General features: G+C 46.0%; 2 protein-coding genes across 7 annotated transcripts in view; both read right to left on the bottom strand.

Annotated features, from left to right (window-relative positions):
• agbl4 (AGBL carboxypeptidase 4) overlaps window positions 1–20,754 on the bottom strand; it is a 314,407-nt gene that overhangs the window by 68,211 nt on the left and 225,442 nt on the right. For both annotated transcript variants that reach the window (XM_031574637.1, XM_031574638.1), the window contains exon 6: window positions 17,455–17,494. In XM_031574637.1, the coding sequence (XP_031430497.1) occupies window positions 17,455–17,494 (40 nt within the window). The remainder of the gene's footprint in view (window positions 1–17,454; window positions 17,495–20,754) is intronic.
• On the bottom strand, window positions 743–7,529 carry bend5 (BEN domain containing 5). 5 transcript variants are annotated; one of them, XM_031574639.2, is made up of 6 exons: window positions 6,924–7,529; window positions 5,480–5,619; window positions 4,386–4,830; window positions 2,999–3,144; window positions 1,665–1,878; window positions 743–1,288 (listed from the first exon to the last, which is right to left on the bottom strand). In XM_031574639.2, exons 1-6 carry the CDS (start codon window positions 7,102–7,104, stop codon window positions 1,092–1,094), a joined length of 1,323 nt encoding a protein of 440 aa, XP_031430499.1. In that variant the 5' UTR covers window positions 7,105–7,529; the 3' UTR covers window positions 743–1,091. The 5 variants fall into 5 exon arrangements, with proteins under 5 accessions (XP_031430499.1, XP_031430500.1, XP_031430504.1 ...); XM_031574640.2 differs by having other exon boundaries at window positions 5,489–5,619; window positions 6,924–7,527; XM_031574644.1 differs by lacking the exon at window positions 6,924–7,529 and adding an exon at window positions 6,447–6,908.

Below are 20,754 nucleotides of genomic sequence, written 5' to 3'. Positions count from 1 at the left end.
TATGGATGACTTTATACTGACTTTCCACATCAGTCTCAACTCAAAATCAAACTGCAGTTTTAATCTGAATCCATCAGATGGATCAAAATAACAAAACGGAACTACACTGAAGGGTGCCTGTTAAGAAAAACCCTTTTGTGTGCTTTGCTCATTTTAATACTATAGGGGCTAGTGAAATAATCAGTATATGGCATGTGGGCTATGTGTTTCGGTTTGATTTGTTTCCTAAAGTAGATTACAATAATGCTGCAGGCATCATTTCAAAGGCAGAGTGTTAATGTGGAAAAGGGGCCGACTGATTAAGACACGCAGAGTTTCTCCAAAACCCTGTTTAGAAAGTGCATCGCTCCATTTCTCCACGTTAAGTACCAACAGCAAGGCAGAGAGTCTCCTCTTTCACGAGAGGGAGTCTTAGCTAGCCACCTCTACAGACTCCTCAACAGTCATCCTCCAACCAGCATTTATGTGTTTTATTACACACACACACACACACACACACAAGTGTCTCCTGCCAATCAAAAGACGGGACAGCGACAAAAAGGGACAGCTCGGTCTGTTATTTTCCAAAGTACGCGAGGACCCGCGGTCCTGTTCTGACACAGAACATCTGTTCACGTTCCCAACACATTCTGTTATAACAAGATTTAAAGGATCTCTCCTGTCTCACACACTAACCTGATTACCAACCCCCACTGTCACCCCCCCCCCCCCCCCCCCTCAACACACACACACTTCTGCTCCCCTCCAAATCCCTACTGCTTATCAAACCCCCCCCCCCCCCCTCCTAACACCACCTCATGTTCATACTGTACACCCAAAACACTCTCTATATTACTGACTGCGCTGAGCTGGGCGGGAGACTGCCGGGCGAGCACAGATTAGTTAGGGATGAGGGGATAGGGCGGGGGGTGGGGTGGGGGTGTAGAAAGGCCTCTTTCGGGCACCAATAAGAATCTCGAAACGGCAGAATGGACGACTTCTGTCCACCCTCTTCCTGTATGGCAGTCTGAGGGCCGCTGAAAGAGGCCTCTGTGACACGGGTGGTGGTGGCCTCGGTGACACGGGCGGTGGTGGCGGGAGGCCACAGCCGCCTACATGCCATCGCAGGGGAAGTTTTCCATCTTGACCGTCTGTCGAATGAGCAGCTTGGACTCTCGCCTTTCCTCGTTCTTGATGGACTTGTTGATGTCCATGATCTTTTCACAGATGTACTTGTTCACTTTGGATAAGCGCTGCGTGATCTCTGCACTGTCGGCTGTCTCTTGTGACACCCGGTCATACAGACACTCTGCAAGGCAAAACAGACGACAGACGCAACACTACAGTTAAATGGTCTGGTGTACACATACGTGTACACGACTTACACAATTTAAAAGTACATGATTTCAATGTATACTATTTATATGTACTGTTGGCTTTTTTGTAGGAATAATAATAATAATAATAATAATTCATTGTATTTGTGAATGAACCGGCATGTTACAAAGGAGCCTCTACAGACCATGAAAGCAAATCTGTGCATTATTAATGAACAGGAAGCATGCACACCTCCTATGACTGACACAGCTGCCAATGGAACTGACAACGTGATAAAGCCTTTCTGAGCTCAGAGTAATGTATATCTGACAAGCATGTCATGAAGAGGCCGTGTGGCTATTCTGTACCTCTGACAATCTTGAGCTTGCTGGGGGAGAGGGGGGGTTTGGGCAGGGCGTCTTTCTTCTTTTTGGTGGCCACGCCGGTGACGCTGCGGTTCTTCAGCGTCTCGGTACCCCAGATCATGACGGCCAGGTTTTTGGTGAACTTGGAGTCGCCCTGCGTACGCTGCAACTGGTGCCACTTCTCCTCCTCCACCCAGATACCTCCGCCCAGGTGCACCTGCAGTGACACACAACCGTCATTTATGACCCAGATACCGCCGCCCAGGTGGGCCAGCACAGACAGACACAATCCCATACAACCATATTAATCATGTCAGCTAATAGAATAGGAATAGTACCCATAACCTCCACCCATGTCACCAACCCCTCTTTCACAGAAAACAATTATTTCATAGAAAAAAAAGCAAGAAAGAAAATTAGAAAATGTAGTCAACCCTATTCCTAGTGCTATGTTTAGCATCAAACATGGAATAACTTGAATATTTAATTTGATATTCGACCATTCCATAACCATTTAATAAATAATAACTATATGATGAGTTTGCTTACAAGTATCTATAGCAATAACTATCATCGAGGTCCTTAGCAAAGTAGGGAGGTCTGCTCACGAAAAAACATCACTTGCGTAGACTGTCCCCCCCCCACACTCTCGACCTCCCTTTCTCTCCCGCCCGCCCTATCTCTTTCTCTCTCTCATATTTCAGATCCTGTGCAGTCTGACATCTGCTTTGTCACATTCTGTCTCTTCCAGACGAACCCTGATGCCCCAGGGTGAAACGCTGGGACGTCTAGTGGCGCTCTAGTGGAGCTCCAGTGGGGCACGAGGCGGCCGCCACCGTGTGTGTTTATCCCTTTATCACTCCGAGAAGTCTTTAGGCTGGCATCCAACAGCTTTCCCCAATGCAACTAATGTGGTTTAGGAGCGGCGCCAGCAGACAGGCTTTTCACTGCTCCTACGCCGGCTGGATTTTGGTCTTAAAGGGCTACCTATCAACTATGGTACTTAAGGATCCTGCGATACGAATAATTAACCGGGCTGACGCGACCTACCTACAATTACGCACGCTCACTTTCCAGTCTATTATATAAACACCCCAATCTGTTATGGGGAAACCTGAGAGGGAGCACCTGAACTACGAAAGACCGTACTTACTTAAAGAAATTACAAATAACCTCTAGCTCAGGCCAGTTTGTGAAGGGTCAGGTACATACTAGGGTCCAGTCCGGTTGCAGGTTCAATAATGGCCACTTGAATGCACATACGAGCACCAGCAGTCATACTTCAGCAGGACACAAGTGAAGATAACTCGGAGGACAGCATGGAGTTGGAGCCCCACCTTGCCATCGTTGAAGGTGTAGACGGTTCGAGGGGAAGGGGAGTGGCTGGAGCTGGTGTTGGCCTCCTCTTTGCACACCTCCTGGGACTCAATGATTGGCTCCATCACCTCTTTGATTGTCTGAGTGCCGTTGTCGTGCATAGGCTCTAAAAGGGTGACAGAGAGGACACAGACGGGCCATGTTCATAAGACACTCGACACCATCGCGTCAACATACTCAAAACCACAGCAAACGACAACAGCAACTATTAAAAACAGCAAACATTTGCACACTGTTCACAAGAGCAAAATTCCCGGCGCAGCGCGGCACGTTGTGGCGCTGCTTGGCATTTCCCGAGTGCTGGACTGGTCATAGAGCTGGACGGCTGCCTGAAACGCGGCTTCCCCTGTGCTTCGAGACAGCCGGGGGTTATTTTAGCCCCAGTAAGCTGGCTCGCTGGCTGGCCACACTAAGCCCTAATGTAGCTGATGAGTTTTAATATCGGTCAGCGCACTACATTCCTGACCCTAAAGCACCCTGGCCAGTTTAATCTCCAGTCCTCTCCTCTCCTCTCCCTCCCTCTCTCCCTGTCGGACAGTCTGGCTGCCTCCTGCCATGTGCCGGGAGCCCTGGTGCAGGCAGCTGGCCCCTGGGCTAGCTTAGTGCCACGCGGCGCTCTGTGTCCTCTTAAGACCGCTCAGCTGACATTTGAGCTAATGCCCTCACTTCAGGAATCAACCGGCCCTGCTCCCTGCACCCCCTCTTCTCCTTTCTGCGCCGTCTGGGGGGGGGGGGGGATTTTGGGTTCACTCACACGATTAACTCTCCCAAGTCTTTTACATCACCTTTTAAGAGGAAGTGAAGGGGGGGAAAAAATGAAATAAAAAAGGCGTCCAGCTTCACCTACCCTTCACAGATAATTCGCGTCAACTTTAAATATCTTTCGAAGAGGCTGTACTCCATTTCCTCGGCTGTCTGGGATGACCCTAAACAATACGCTACTGTGTTGGTCTTGGCGGACGGGTTGAAACACAGCTCAAGTTCTTGGCCCTATTATGCTTGTCTCATTACCATGGTGCCCTGGGACTGGGGTACATTACCCAACTCAAATATCTGGCGGCTTTGCATGTCCTTCAGTGCTTTAAGCACAGCTCGGGTACTTGGCCCTCTTATGGACCTGTGCTGCCACTCTGGCCTTGCTAATTCACTGCTTTGAACAGCTTGTGGGTCTGTTCAACCAATGTCACCACCAATGTCCTCGTGACTGAGACCAGTGAACAGTGAGAGTGAGAGTGAGAGTGTGTGTGTGTGTGTGTGTGTGAGGTTGTGTGGGTATGTGAATGTGTGTTCAGGCGTGCGTACAAATGGGAGGTGAGCACGTGTGCTAGTGTGTGTTTATCATCTCACCGCTGCCGAGTCTGATGAGCAGGACGTCCTGCAGGCGGCGGTTGAAGTCGCGCAGCTCCTTGACCTCTGTGAGCAGGCTGCCGTACTCCTTGAGCTTCTTGGCCTGCTGCACCAGCTGCCTGCGTGTGCGCTCCAGCTCCTGCTGCAGCCGTCGCATCTCCTCCTCCTGCTGCCGGTAGCTGTGCACCAGCTCCTCGTACAGCACCCGTGGCACCACTGCCTCGCTCCCCCCCTCCCTGTCGCCCTCCGCGTCCCCCTCCTCCTCCTCCTCTTCTTCTTCTTCTTCCTCGTCCTCCTCCTCCCCCAGGGCCAGCCTGTCCTCCTCCAGGTCTTCCTCGCTCTCCAGACACGAGCTGACCGCGTTTCGCTCCAACCGAGCCACCACGGCCGCCAGGCTTTTAGAGGAGTTCGTGCTCATTGGGCGGGCCACATCCTGAGCCTGGGCCTAAACAAATGTGAGGCGTCATGAAGCTAGCTCCTGCAGCTAGAAGAACAATGTGCTAACATATCATAGGTTTAAGACCCAGGAAGCAGTGATGGAAATGTATATGTGAACTGTTCTGTGAGTCGCTTGGGACAAAGGTGTTCGCTGAATAAATAAATGTTAATCTAAAACAAATGTAAGCTGAGAGAAAGTGATAAATGTCACAGGCCTTGTACTAGTTTAAAAAGTAATGTTGTGATTTGTTTGTTTTGAAAAGGACCATTAGCACAAAAAGGTAGCTGTCCAGAGTGCTGAAATGTGGACCACATTTAAAGTTTGATAAATAATAACAATGGTTAGCACTAAAAACAGTGTATGACCTTCCCCTTGTCTGTTTGAGAGAGAATGTCTTTCTCAAAAAAAAATACTGTACAAGAAGTATTTACATTACATATACATAAAAAAAAGAGTCTATCAAACTTTCATACTGGCAGTTATGGAATCTATTTGATATAACTTTCAACCAAAAAATGTCAGGCAGGTTAATCTAAAAGTAGGGAGGTCGATTAACACGTAGGCCTATCCTACAATGTTGCTAACTGCAAACAACATATTGCAATGTGACGTATTTGTAAATGTTACTGTTACCATGAATGGGTTCAGGTGTTACCTTGCTTACTTTTTTGTGTCTCAGTGGCAGTCGCTCCTCCCCAAAGTGATTTCCAATTATGCTTCCTGTGTTTCTTGAAGACATTTTTGGAATTTTCATCTTCTTTTGCATAATACTGTGTTCAAATTCTTCTATATTTTCTGCAATGCAAAGTGAAAGAGTCAGCGATGCAACTACGGAATTACAAAAATAAACTGAAGACGAAAAAGAGACAAAGTGCAAGACATAAGGGTTTCCAAAGTATAAGTCTACGAGTTTTCTCCAATTTGCAGTACTGAGAATAATACTTAAATATAGCCGCTTACTGTTAGTTTCGTACAACAAATCCTACGATCTATAAAGCACAATAACTAACGGTTTACTTGATAGTTACGTTTCACTGACAGCAGCAACGTTGCTGATTACGTCGCGTAGTAGCCTACTACAACCACAATTCAAGCCAAAATAACAGCAAAAGTTACCAAAGCAGACAAAATGCTTGTCCTAACAGGATCTGAAATCCTTTCCGTTTGACAACTGGGTTTAGCAAACGGGAATGAGGATTAGTAATCTAGCTAAGTATGATGCTATCAGAGACGTACGGTGCAAAGTCTGCACATGCGAAACCGTTGTTTTGGAAGTAGCTAAAGGGGCTAGCGCACCAGCACAGTGTTTGCAAATCTAACTTGTTATTTCCACAGTGTCACGGCAAATGGTTAAAATGCACTTCAGTTTAAATGATTAAATAAATAAACATTTAACTCATATGCAAGACTGTAATTTAAGTCTTACTGGTGAATGCATGCATCAACTCGACTAGCTTGCTATGCTCCTTAGCTTAGTTTGCTAACTTCCATTGCAGGCTAGCTAACTTTCACAGTTTGGTGGCTAAAGGTAACGATAGCTAATGTGATCAACTTTAGCAAGCTACCAGCAAACTCGATCACATTCAGAAATAAGATGAAGGGAGTGATATATTAAAACTAACCTGAACCATTATCTCTCGTCTCATGACAAGGCCCACCACATTCACGTAAAGTAAACGTTAGTTGTTTAGCTAGCTGGTAAACCAACTTAGCATAAGGATAATGAGAACTGTCAGTATATTTGGGGTTAGCTAGCTGCCTGCATACCAGTGGCAAAATACATGACCGGTTTGTTTTCTATATCGATGGGCTGATGCATTTGGACGTTCAAAGAAACATAGTCACGATATATAGGCAGCTACGTATTGACACGGTGTAGCTATCTTTATTTAGCTTACGTTAACGCAACGGCACTGGAAAGGTAAACGCCTAAGAAATACATTACAAACCGAGAACATCCTGAAGAGACAGTTTTGCATAAACGAAAGCTTGCAAAATGGTAAAGAGATCATGCACTGTCTTTTCGATAAATCAAAGACATGCATTTCAAACAATTTAATTATGCAAACGACCAAAGAACCCGAAGACAAACAACTTACCTGCGAGGGCTAGAATCTGTGCCTTGGCAGCTTGGCCTGTACCATTCTCTTCACTTCTGAGAACCAGATACACCTTCTGATGATCAAAATCTGTTTTGTGCAAAGGTCTAAAATCTTTCACATTAGAAACGGGTAAAGCGTAGCACATATCGTCACCACAGAACCTTACTAACGCATACATAATTATTCTTTGGTCCTGCACTTTGGATATGCTTGACAGTTTTCCCTCTAAAAGAATTAAAAATATATAAACACAAAGGGGAATTGGGGAAGGCCTCTGCGCTCATCTGCTTTTGCCTGGTGCACATATTGAGGAAACGTGTGGCTCCCTCCTCCTTCTAAGACCTGACTAATCAAGTAGGATACTTCCAATGATACATCCGGCTGCTCATGGAGATATGAGTTGTAGCATAACTCTATAATAAAAAATTGTTTACTTTTTCTTATTCTACAACCATGCCCCAGCATGTAAAAAAAAAGCATCTTTTGTCGCCAAGTGCACAAAGCTTACTTAACTATATATTATTTGACAATACTTAACACCAAATCACCAGTAGCCAGCATATTAAAAACAGACCTACGTGACCACCAGCAGTGTTTAACATATTTAGACATTAAATGATGTCCAGTAATGCAAAAAATCGTAGCATGGACTTTCAAAATAGGCAACAGTCACTTTTGTGCGCAATATGTAAAGGCTACTATCAGGACCTATTAAGTTATATGATCAGCTCCAGTTCCTTCTGGAATTGCCATAATTACAATTCAGTGCAAACTCACTAAATGTATCTTTGTCACTATATCTTGCTCCAACTCTAGTGTCCAATATCATTGAAAAGGCCACCTGATTGAGTGTAGGTCTGTGCTGTTATAAAAGCAAGGCTTAAACAAGAGGATGTCTCTCTCTCTCTCTCTCTCTCTCTCTCTCTCTCTTGTACATTGATGGAGAGGAACACAGTCGATAACAGCAGAGCAAGTCTGTTCTGCTTCACCTGGTGTAATTGAAAAGTGACTGGTGTAGAACTGCTGTTGTTTTCATGCAATGCTATGATTTTATTTCACTTCACAATTTTTTGGCCTGGGCCATGAGGTATGTGTGCAGCTGAGTTACTATTAAAGGGGATGTGTTGTAAGCTGATTTTTTTTTAAACAAGTAAAACATAATAGTGCATGTTCAAAATTTTATTTTGAGGGGTGTTTGTATAAAACTATTATAAACTATTTTTAAGCTTGAGTGTCCATGATTTGAGTCCATTCCATGAGTATATATAGGATAATAACATATTACATATTAAATGGCCCCTGACAGGTATTATCACAACACATGGGACCTGTACAATTTGTCCTTGACATAAAACTGTACAGTCTCATCAAGGAATCAAATGATTTAGCATACCGACTAACAATCAAGCCATTTTATCACTTCAAAGCAAGGCAGGTGTTCGCTGATACCTTGCTGAATGCCATCTGCTTGGCTGAGCCCACATAGGTGCCGACACTGGAGCTACACTTTCTTTGATCTACCACAGCTCTCAGATTTACCATATTTTAAGGCTGACTTGGCGAGAGAATCTGTGAGATTGACAAAGATTGACCAAAACAGGTATATTTGTTGGCGTGAGACGCATTGAACTCAATGGAGTTTTGTTTTCATCCGTGAGCTGGGACAGAAAATCATGTGTCCAGATCCAGATGTGGGCCAGCAGACACAGTATCAGTTCCCAAGACACAGTCAGTTTGCACTGACTACCTTTAAAAGTAGTTTTTTTTAAGGGTATGTTTACATTTGATTTAAATTAAAAAAATATTTTACTACATTACTTTAACTCCCATGTTATTTTGCTGACGTTTTCTAGAATATAACCAGATATGGCACTTTTGCATCAATGTTTTTAGTTAGGTGAACTATACAAAAATATCAAGGCAAGTCAGACTACCTAAAAGAGTCTAACAGGCCTTGGAATCCCAAGAGTTACAGTGTCAAAGTTCACCCCAAGCTCTAGGCCTAACTCAAGGTGGCTGAGAAGGGCAAAACAAATTAACATTTTAGAAAACAAAAGTAACAAAAGTTACAAAAAAGTCACAAAAATAAAAACAAATTTACAAGATAAGAAATACTTTTACCAGTCCCAAAACAAATTTACAAGATGTGAAACACTTTTACCAGTCCTGAAACAAATTTACAAGATGTGAAACACTTTGACCAGTCCTGAAACAAATTTACAAGCAAATCAAATGGAAAAGGTTATGTACAATACACAGGAACTGCTTGTTTCTGACCTTTTGTGTCAGTAAAACTATTTCATGGAGTTTGTGACGATAAACCATGTTTAAACACTTCCCACAAGAATAACAAAAGGGAGCCAACTGGCTGAAATGGTTTTGACAAAATTAACACCAGCATTGTGTTTCAGTCCAGTTCAGTCATAACATTTAGTTTACAGGGGGGAAAAAAACACTTTTTAGGGTGCACTACATTTTTAAATGCCAGAAATGAATCATTTGGAAATCACAGATTGGTGTAATACCAAATCTATCTAAAACAAAGTGACTATTGGTACGTAACTCCGTGGCGATAAGATAGCACTATTGCTACGGATCCGTGTCAGTAGTTCATTGATAGTCCGAGCCCCCTATTGTTCATGTGTATTGGTGGTGCAGTGTTTAGCAAGGATTCATTCAAAGCAGTTGAACTGGATTCCCGGTCGGAGCAGGTTGGCTTTATATAGGCACTTCGTGCCCAATTAAATGATCAAGGTCAGTAACTTTGAATCAATTTACGATGTCAAAAAAGTCGTGTCATGGAGGCACAGTGACAAGGGGCAGTCAGGCCATATGAAGCACGCCCCAGAGGGTGCACTAGCGACCGGAGGTGCCCGCACCGAGCAGTGGCCTATTGCCCCCGTGTCGACTGAGTGCCACACTAGGATTCACCACAGCGGGGGAGGCAACTGTTCTTTTGACCCTCTCCAGTGACAAACTCTATGTTCCCTAATTCTACGGAATGGGAATAACAGTACTACTGGCACTCTCTAATTCTGTAGGGATAGTGTACTAACTATAGTTCCGATTTCATAGCTGTAATCAGTGCCTATGTTAAAATATATGAAAGAAGGAATGTTTTTTTTTCATTGTTTCCATAACTGTATAAGTACACTGATTTATTTAACAATTGGAATTTCACCATTTGCAAACATTTTTGTCTTTTAGAATAAAAAACATTCAGCATTATATGATGCAGAATTAGAGGCTTTTAGTCAAGCCTGGCATGACAGCCACTCTCTATCTCTCTCCATCTCTCTCTCCCTCTCTCCCTCCCTCCCTCCTTCTCTCCCTCAGACTCAGTCAGACAGCATGTCCCAGCAATTAGCAGCTCACAGCTTCCCTCATTCATCTTCATTGGCAATACATTACCTGGCATCAGATTCAAAAGACACCAGATATTAACAGTAATGATGGACTAGATCAGACTGCCTTCAGTGGCCATCATTGGTCTGTGAGCGGACTGTCAGAGGGGGAAGGTGGCCTCTGGACCGCTCCGGGCAGCGTTCATAGGGGAAAATCAGTGAAAGCGAGGCACTAGCAATGCTGGGGAAATTCAGAAGCATTAGTATGCAGCCAATCAAAACAGGCCACCTGTGCCAATCTGAGAGATGGACAGACGTTCGCACAGGTGTGGGACGGCGCTGGCTCAGGCAGAGGACAGACGGCTGGCAGACTGAGGCCGGCTGGCAGTGCCAGGCGCCGATCGACGCCAGCACAGAGGGGATGCAAGGATAGTTAGCACAAGTATAAGAAATATGTTTAAGATGGAGGACGCATATAAGATAACGAGGTGAGTTAACATTGGTGATTTACAAGACTATTTGGGAGGCCGAGACAAGTTAGATTGAGTCGAGATAATTCACTCATTATGGCAAGAATTTTTAATTTCGGTCTTTGATTGTGTTACTTAATTTTGTCTCTTAATTAGTCCTTCATAAATTACTAATTAGCTGTGAAGACTTCAGCCAGCGATAAAAAGGAGTGATCTGCCGTGAAATGAAGAGAGGGGGGCCCAAAACAAGTGGAGGGACATTAATTCTTAATGCGGGCTGCCCTCTGACAGGCTTCAGTGGACTGACAGCCCAAAGCAGGAGCAAACTATATTGTGTAACCCCTTCATGAAATCTTTATAGCGGTAGCATCATTAGCACCCAACACCATCGGCGACCCACATCCCTCCCTCCAACCCGCTCTGCCCCCACACGGTCCCACTGGGTGCCTTCAGTCATCCAGCAGGGGGACATTGATCTTTTCTTAAAAGAACAAATGACTGCTGGAGAAATAGTGATCATACTTCAAGGCTCCTCAATTCGCCTCATTAGGGCCACGTTACCTCCAGGGTATTGTGTATTGATCTCCGCAGGTCAGGATTCCATATGGTGGCCTGTCTAAATATGATTTCTGAGCTGCGCTGGCACGTGGGGGATGATGCTTTATAAAGATAAAGAAGCCTCTCCTATGCTCCTATGCTTCTCCTATGAAATAGTAGCTTTGGCTTTCCCAGGGCAGTGAACACTTCATTTTAACTCAATGAGACTCAATGAGGCACGCAGTGGACTTGGAACATTCTGATGAGTGGTTGGAAGGTTAACTGTCAGATCAAAACAATTCTGAATGCAGAACAATGCATCCAGGGCTTTCTGCATATTATCTACATGCGTTGACCTTGAGATGACTTCTATTCCAGTGGCAGAGTGTGAGCCAACCACATATTTACCCGTGTGTGCAGCAGGGGGAGGTGGAAGGTCGCCCTGAAATGGGCTAAATTGTGTGGAGAGAGTGCCACAGCCGGCAGGAGGTGGTGTGGAAAGGCAGTGGCTCGCCGGGGGAATTGGACCGGGGTCCCGGCGACGGTGGCAGGTGTGTGATGTTTGAGAGATAATAGGGGCCAGAGCGCGTTCCCACCTGTCAGGCCTGCAGAGTGGAAGGGAGCGCAGGTCTGGGCAGATGCCCATTAACCATTCAGCAGTCACTGGGCTGAATACAGCAGCAGCAGCAGCAGCAGCAGCAGGATTCAAGGGTACTGATCTACCCCAGATGAACACCTATGCATCACGATACCATTACTGTAAGTACAACTGAATTGAGGAAGGCCATTTGGAAAATGACATACCAGAGGTGAAATACAATGCCAGAGAGACTGACACTTAGGCCTACTTCTTTCTTCATTCTCACAGACATTTAAGAGAGCATGTCTTTCTTAGGAGGGAGAAACTCCTAGCGGAAAATACAGGGAATATTAGAATACAGAAAAGAGTGTGGAAGTTTGCATTGACTGAAGTGTGACCGACACACACCCTTCAAAAAAAAGCCAGCCACTGATCACCATGCAGGGCATTAATGTTTTTCCTCTCAGTCTCCCCCTGTCTAGCGTGTCATCCTGTCTCAATGCAGATCAGACAACAACTCTGCACCAATCCAGCAGTACTGGGGCAGTTTCACAACCGATTTCTGTCAGCGCGACAACAAAGCCTGCAAAGACACGACTAAGCTTTAAATCCTTATTGACTGCGACAGGAAGCCTGTGAACCAGCGCCTCATTTCCTGCGCTAATATGCCACGGTAAACAACGGCCTTGTCATCGGATGGAACAACGGCCCAGACGCCGCTGGGAGAATGAACAACATCACCGTGGCGATCTGATAAAACCAGGTACTACTGTAAGCGCGCAGCATGGCAGCCCTGTCTCTCTCTCTTCGTTGTTGAGCCAACACGAGTCAGAAGAGAGAGAGAGAGCGAGAGACAGACAGATAGCGAGAGAGGCTGGGAAAGGCTAATGAGGTGACCTTGCAAACAAGCTTCTCCTGTTCACCAGGTAACCATATCAACACCATATTAACAAAGCAGTTGCTAAGAGGTTGAGAAGGAGCAACGGCACATTTGCAGGTGCAGGCTCTCCACAGAGAGAGAGAGAGAGAGAGAGAGAGAGAGAGAGAGAGAGAATGAGAGAGAGAGAGAGAGAGCATAGCATAGAGTATAGACAACAGCAGCTCCCTCCAGCACGCCACCTTCTTACGCATCTTCAGCCGTGCTTTAGCCTCCATCCACTAGCCTACAAAAGGGAGCCTCAGCCCCGCCGTCTAATACATCCTCGCTGGCAGGAAAGAGCACAAAGCACTCTAGAGGGAAAATTACATTTTTATGGATCCGCTGCGCTCAGCAACAGCAGCCACAGCTCTGGGTGACAAAGAAATTGTCACAGCTGTCGTGGCTGTCGAAAGAAAAGAGGCTGTTAAAATGTTGTTTACATTTCCTAGCATATCCTTTTCCCCCCTACCATTCTTTCCTGGAAAAAGACAGACAAGTTAATGGCAATGCAGGCACAATGCCTTCCCTTTCCATTTAGAGTCCTTTCGCACGTTATTTCCCTCACACGCACAAACATGAAACCCATGCCTGGCTTGGTGAAGAGGCTGTGAAATTGTGATATTTAAAAGGCTGGGGAATATTTACTCCAGGCATTAGTTGTTGAAGAGCTCCAGGGTAGGTGCATTCGAGACATGTTTTTAAATAAAGCTTTAATGAAGCATATTCTCTAAATATTATTTTTCTCCTGGCAGCCCTCCCCCTCGTCCTCCCCTATCTTTGCCTTGTGAATTACCACACTTATACTCTATTCATTAGCCTGCTCTCACTCATTTAGCTACGCTTTTGGGTGTCCTTTCGAAAAAATAAATAGTAACGGAAAAAACAGAGAAAATAAGAGAGAGAGAGAGAGAAAGGAATAGACGGTGAGAGAAAGAGTGAGTGAGTGTGTGTGAGTGTGAGAGAGAGAGAGAGAGAGAGAGAGAGAAAGGAATAGACGGTTAGAGAAAGAGTGAGTGAGTGAGTGAGTGAGTGAGTGAGTGAGTGAGTGTGTGTGTGTGAGAGAGAGACAGAGAAAGAGTAAAAACTGCCAATAGCAGTTAGCCAAACATCCCCTCCCCTTCCCTTTCTTTTTCATCTTTTCCCCCTCTTCCTTTCTTCCATCAGATGATAACAAAGTCACCAATAATGAAGTTCGGGCGGGGAGATCAAATATGCAAATTCACAGAGAAAGGATATAATTAGAGCAATAATAGGAAGTGTTGTTTTCACAGCTGCTCGTTTATCCAAAGCCCTGATAGTGTTTTATAAATAATGCCCGCCAACCAACCACCACCCCCCCCCTCCCCCCACCCTCCCCCACACACACACACACACACACATACACTCACCCATCCCACCCCTTTCCCCCCACACGGTGTGTATGGAGCCAAGTCCTGCTCCATTTAAGACACATCTCCCTGGCACAGGTATTGGCCATGACCACGTGCAGCTGTCCTGTCCCCCCTGGTGCCCAGGGGCCTGCCGTCAGGGCCAGGGGCCCCGCATGTCCCTCTAACCAGCGGGACGCTGTCCAGGGGCAGGCGCAGCAGCAGCAGGAGCTGGCCCCACGCCAGGCATTTCACCAGGCTCACAGTGACAGAGAGAGAGAGAGAGAGAGAGATAGAGAGAGAGAGTGGACAGAGGCTGATAAAACCCCCCACAAAAGCCAGCCCTTTGCATGCCTTCATGGAAGCACAAAAGCCCCATGCAGAACCTGGAAATGTTCTAAAGGTCTGGACTGAAACAGGCTTTTATGAAAAATGACTCTCCCTCCAACGCTTCCCTGGATTCATTAGACTGTTTTCACACGACAAACTAAAACACACATACTGTAAAGACTGGGGGGGAAAAATAACATTTGCATTACCATAAAACAACAGAAAACCAGAAATTGACAACAACAACAAAAAACAAGTGCTCGTAAACAGCCCATTAATAATGACACATTTACGTTAGTATGCATAAAAAACAACAATTAATATTAAAATATCAGTGTGTTATCAGTGGCTGTAGAGCAAACGTTGACATTTTCCATGTCAAAAAAACAACAGCACTCAAGTCATTAGGCCTTGCTTTTTGTGTGAGTGCTTCTTTGTTTTCCAATGTGTCAAGCGTGATAATTGTAAGATTGAAAGAAATGGAGAGGAACTGAAAGGTATTGGGCAGTTTAGTGCCGGCTTTGTAGCACAGGAGGAGAGAGGGAGAGAGAGAGGGAGAGAGAGAGAGAGAGAGAGGGAGGGAGGGAGAGAGAGACTGAGAGAGACAGATAGAGAGAAGGAGGGAGGGAGAAAAAGAATGAGAGAGACAGATAGAGAGAGAGAGAAAGAAAGAGGCAAAAAGAGAGAGAAGGAGGCAGAGAGCAGCAGAGACGGAGGGGGAGAGCATATGAGTCGGAGTGAGGCGGGTGGAGCCCTGGAGAGACTACTGTAAGAGGAATGGCCACACCATTAGAGGAGATCTGAAGGTTGCCTATTATCTCTGTGCGGAGCTGAGGGCTGCACACATCTATCCGAGTCTCATGAATGTAATTGACCTTTTTTCACTCCGAGGAGCAGAGCCCGGCCACTACACACAGCACACAGCACACAGCCCCGCCAAAGTGAAGCCAGATCAACACCACACCGCAAGGTGGCAACCCATATGAATGGGACGTTCAGATCAATAGATTGACAATAACCTTTGATGTCTGCAGTCAGTTTTTTTTTTTTTTTATCACACCCCCTCCTTCCTCATCATGCTCTTTCCAGAATCTTCCACGGAGAAAAAGGTGTGTTGATGTGAAGGCTCTTAAAAGCCCATCTCCAATAGATTCCAACAGAATAGTCCAATAGATAAAAAAAAGGTATAAAAAAACAAAACAAAACTTATTTTTCTTCTCGTTCTTCTTCTTCTTCCTCCTCCTCCCTTGCGTTTCTTCCCTCTGGTTCCCAGCACAGTGAGTGTGGCGCGGCGTGGCATTGTGGTGGAACAATGGCTAGAACTAATCATTATTTAGCTGTGCCAGGCCTGGGAAAGGTCAGTGCTCTGAAAATGTCAGGCTTCAATGGAGGCAGATGCGCATCGCTCCACTCAAGTGTCCAATTAAAGTGGGGGGTGGGGGGGAGGGGGGGTCTGGGGCTGCTGGATCTTCAGAGAGACGGCTAATGAGAGCCCCTGGACACTGCCCCCCTCCCCACCCCACAGCCCCCCCCACCTGACGTGGCTGATCGGTGGCCGCCGTTGGCAGGGAGTCCTCAAAAAGCATACCCTGCACTCTCTACCTCACTCCATGACTCTGTTCACACCCCGCTTGATGTTATTAGTGTCACCCCTGACATACACACACATGCACGCGTATGTACACACACACACACACACCCAAGACACACACACACACACACACTTAGGGCCAAACACTCTCCACACAGAACCAGCTTGGTGTGAAAGGAGTTTCCTTTCTTCTTAATACAGTAGGGGTTAAGCATTCTACTAGTAGTTCCATCCCTGCCTCGATCGTCTGAAAGGAGCAGACTGCTGCGGTCTGGCACTCTCCTTTCCGTGCCTCCTTTGCCTTCTGTGAGAAGTTGTGAAGGTCGGTGATTGTCTTGCACAGGGCTCACATGGGGGGGAAACAGATGCCACGCAACGGCAAGAAAATGAGCCCACTTCACGTGCCTCACATAAACATTATTTTAATCAAACCATATTAGACCATCCAGATATTTTTTTGACATATGGGCTCTGTATCCTCTCTTGCGCACCCATCTGTTGCCCCCCGCCCCACTCTCACTATCTCTGGAGTTCGTGCCTGCCTTCCCCCAGATGCTTCCACAGGCCACTGCACCCCCACCTCCCCTCAACACACACACACACACACACACACACACACACACACACAGGTCCCTCCCCAGCAAAAAACGTGTCTCTGCAGCCAGGACCCAAGTGGGAGTTCCCGCGCCAGCACGCCGCAGGATGGGTAAGTCGCAATCACACGGGCATGCGGCGTAATGTGAAATTAACTTTGAGATTCATTTTTCCCCACTTACTCAATTACACAGTATGAGAACGGGCTGGGGACCAAAACAGTGATGTGTAATATTACTCAGATGCCATGTAAATTAAAACGACCTTTCAACTCTTTCAGTGTGAATTCGGAAATGAATGTATTGACAGGGAGCCAGATGTTGCTTGTTTCTCAGTGAAAAATGTGCTTGTTGATGGCTACCCAACCGTGAGTGATACTGAATATTGGTTGTTCTTGTAGACTTAACCACAATGTGAGACTTCCATAATTTTGTTAGTGGTAAAATTGCAAATCTGGCCTTCACCAAGATTTGATGTCTTTTGGCTTAGGGTTCCAAAAAGCATTTCCTGCTGTCAAGCAAAACATGAACTGACTTGGCTCTGTAAAGCAGAGTGATGCAAGTACTACAACTGTGCTGTTATACCAAATATCAGCACACATGGGATGTCTCTTTTTCAATGGAATTACTTGACCGGAACAAGTGTTCTAGACATTTCTGTAATCCATTGTGACTCGGACTGAAAGACTTTTTTTGTGTGTTCAAATTCAGTGATTTTTTCCAGGTTTTTCAAGAGGGTGAGAACCCTGACACTCACTTGAAGCAAAACTATGAAGGGAAACGAATCAAGTACTCACTGGGGTTGGTGATGGTCAAGAGATCCAGACGGCGCTGCTGCTGCAGAGAGTGAGAGAGAGGGAGAGAGAGAGAGAGAGGGAGATGAAGAAAGAGGGAGAGAGAGAGGGATAGAGAGAAAGAGAGGGAGAGAAGGAGAGAAAACACAGAGAACATTTTTAGAGAATGTTTTCGGACAAGAGATCTTGTACAGGCTACACAAAGCAGAATGCACACATATATGCCTATAGGCAAATTCACAACAGTTAAAATATGCTACGTGTGTTATACTGTGTCGCGCCTCAGGATGGAAGATGCCACTGTATACGGATTCTCATGAGAAATAATCACACAAGAATTAATATGACTTCATACATTTGGAATTCATTTCATGATTATGAAACTTTCATATGGAAAGTTGAATTGCGCTCATAAGGGATTTAGGATTAATATTAGTCTTTTCTGTTAGCCGTCTGCAGCATACATACTCACATGTGAACCATGCCGTGTTCTGTGTGCATATACCTTAAATTAGTTGAAGAAAGGTATTAAGAAGGAATGAAACATATGTATGGCTTTACAATGGCTTTACAATGTACCTGACATCTGGCTATTTTATAGCAATCTAATTTATTCTAAGGTACACTGTGAAACTCAGCCTTTGCTTAATTATCTTCATAAGGAGGCCAGGTGCTTTGTAGCATCTGTCTCTATGTCCTCTCTCTCTCTGGGCTGTTCTCTGTGTGCTCCATGGAGATGAACGTGGCCATGGAGAGCATTTGAGATTCTGCCCGATCCTCTGTCTCTCTCTTTCTTTTCTCCCTTCTCCTTTTCTCTCTCTCTCTCTCTTTTGATGCTCCATGTCTCCTCTCCAGGCACTTAGGTGGGGGCTGTATGGGGGGGGGTGGGCAGAGGCTGTGCCACAGCGACCCCCCCGACCCCCCCCGACCCCCAACCCTTTAACCCGCTGCCAGCTCGGCACGCTCCTCAGTGCTACACTAATCAACACCTCCTCACTCTTGATCTACGGCTCCCTGAGATACCACATCATGTTTTGCCCACTGCAGAGAGGAGTGTGTGTGTGTGTGTGTGTGTGTGTGTGTGTGTGTGTGTGTGTGTGTGTGTGTGCATGAGAGAGAAAGAGAGAAGGCCAGCATGATAGAAAAGAGAGAGATGGAGAGAGAGAGAGAGAGAAAGAGGGAGAGGGAGGGAGATTGATGTTCTTGGTCCTCCTTTGAAGCATTGCTGCTGTATTTAAGACAGTTTTGCCTCTCTCCCATACAGCGGCAATGAATTAATTCCCACGGGCCACGGCCCATGATCGATAAGTGGACAACCAGAGGGGCTGACGGGGCCTCATTGGCATTCAGTGCTTTAGTTACGGGAAACCTAAATCTCTCTCTCTCTGTCACACACACACACATACACATACACACGCTCACAACTCTTAGACGCATGTCAAGTCTAGATCAGAGGACTACTCAAGGCCCTTATCCATAAGAGTTCTGCAGTAAAACGACAGAGGAGAATAAATTGCCCAGACGAGAAGGCTTGCTCCTCCAAACACGATAAAGCCGACGCGACGCGACTCCACTCCACCAAAACACACACTCGCAACACAGCACCCAGGGCTGTGGGCAGAATGGCTACGCATGGCTGCTACCCTTTCTCTTCTCTCCCGGCAGACACCATCGTCTCACATAATGCGCTCAAAGTATCCTTTCAGTATTGAAATTGCTTCATTGTGACACCTTTGTGTAGTGCCTTGCACATGACAAATGTTTATTGTGGAGGGAGTGTATTGTGTCAGTGAGTATGGCTGTATGTGTATCTCTGCCTGTGTGTGTATAGGTTTATGTGTATGTGTATGTATATATTCCTGCTTATTTTTGTGTATGTGTGTGTATTCATATGCGTAGCCCATATTTGTGTGTGTGCGTGTATGCATGTGAATATGTGTGTGTGTATGTGTGTGCGTGTGTGTGTGTGTGTATGTGTGTGTGTTTTTGTATGTGTGTGTGTGTGTGTGTGTTCGTGTGTGTGTGTGTGTTTTTGTATGTGTGTGTTTTTGTATGTGTGTGCGTGCGTGCGTGCGTGCGTGCGTGCGTGTGTGCGTGTGTGCGTGCGTGCGTGCGTGCATGCGTGCGTGCGTGCGTGCATGCGTGCGTGTGTGTGTGTGTTCGCGTGAGGGTGTGTGTGCATGCGTGTGTGTGTGTGTGTGTTCGTGTGAGGGTGTGTGAGCATGCAGGAGAGCGGAGGCAGCAGCGTTGTTCTGGAGCAGCAGAGGTCACTATGACAGCACGAAAGCACAGCGGACGTACTTCCACCACCTGTTGTGCCTGTTTCCGCTCTCTCTGTCTATTGATGTGCAGACACCAGAAGGATCAATACGCACTAGACCGAGGGAGTCCACACACTTCTCCCCGCGCGGCTCTTTGAAGGAAGGACCAGGGCACAACGCCACACATCTCTTTCATACGCAGACTCAGAGAATTAGTGTTCGTTTGGATGTCGTGCAGATATGTGCATATGGCTTTCTACCTCTCTCTATCCTTCTCTCTCTCTCACTCAGTACTGGGACTCTTTCAAATGAATGAAGATTAAAACGATATTATCCTTCAGAGTTAATTTAAGGAAACAATCACAGCTTAAACTTCACATCACCTTTTAAAATGAGTTTGCATTGACAGGAATTCTCTTGACTATTCAGACATCAGCAGCCCCCTCTACTGGTAGCTTTCAGACCTACATGTTGCATATTGGGGATTTTGGGATGTGGACAACGACCGTGACTTTTTCTCTCTCTCTGTTCATCTTCAAAGCAAGCTGAACAGGTGGCATGTGCACAATAGATATGACTAAACAAAGCCAACAAAGTTCAATCTCTGGTCAAAATTTCAACTCTTATCCCATTATAACTGTATGGCATAATACTCACAGTGTGGTCGACAGTAGTACTGTACAGACCGCATACATTACCAGAACATCATCATTTCTACACCATTGTTACTAGTTTCATTACTCCACACACACACACACACACACACACTCACAGAAACACACACTCGTGCAGCACAATGGAGCAAAGCAACTGACAGGTGTTTCTGCCACCCCCATTACGGCAGGTAAACTCCAGTAATTATCTTGTCCTAAAAATGGCACTGCCCTCGCGCCTCCCCCTCCTTCATCCACACGGCCAATTAGATCCTCCACTCCTCCCTGGGGAGGGGGCCACTCGACGTGCCAAGTGTTGCCCCCACAACCCCACCCACACACCTACACGCAAGGCCAGGGGTGGGGGGCAGGCGAGAGGAAAAGGGTGG

Source organism: Clupea harengus, chromosome 10, assembly GCF_900700415.2.
Source record: "Clupea harengus chromosome 10, Ch_v2.0.2, whole genome shotgun sequence".
Lineage (NCBI taxonomy): Eukaryota > Metazoa > Chordata > Actinopteri > Clupeiformes > Clupeidae > Clupea > Clupea harengus.
Note: the sequence above shows the minus strand (reverse complement) of the source record. Positions and strands in the feature narration are given on the sequence as shown.

Bases quoted from the DNA above. Each gene is read 5' to 3' on its own strand.
- bend5 (XM_031574639.2), bottom strand. From the start codon at position 7,104: ATGTATGCGTTAGTAAGGTTCTGTGGTGACGATATGTGCTACGCTTTA. The intron at 4,831-5,479 runs GTAACACCTGAA...ACATTTGTTTAG, and splicing joins GACACAAAAAAGTAAGCAAG to GCCCAGGCTCAGGATGTGGC. The intron at 3,145-4,385 runs GTGAGATGATAA...TCACCCTTTTAG, and splicing joins GCTCATCAGACTCGGCAGCG to AGCCTATGCACGACAACGGC.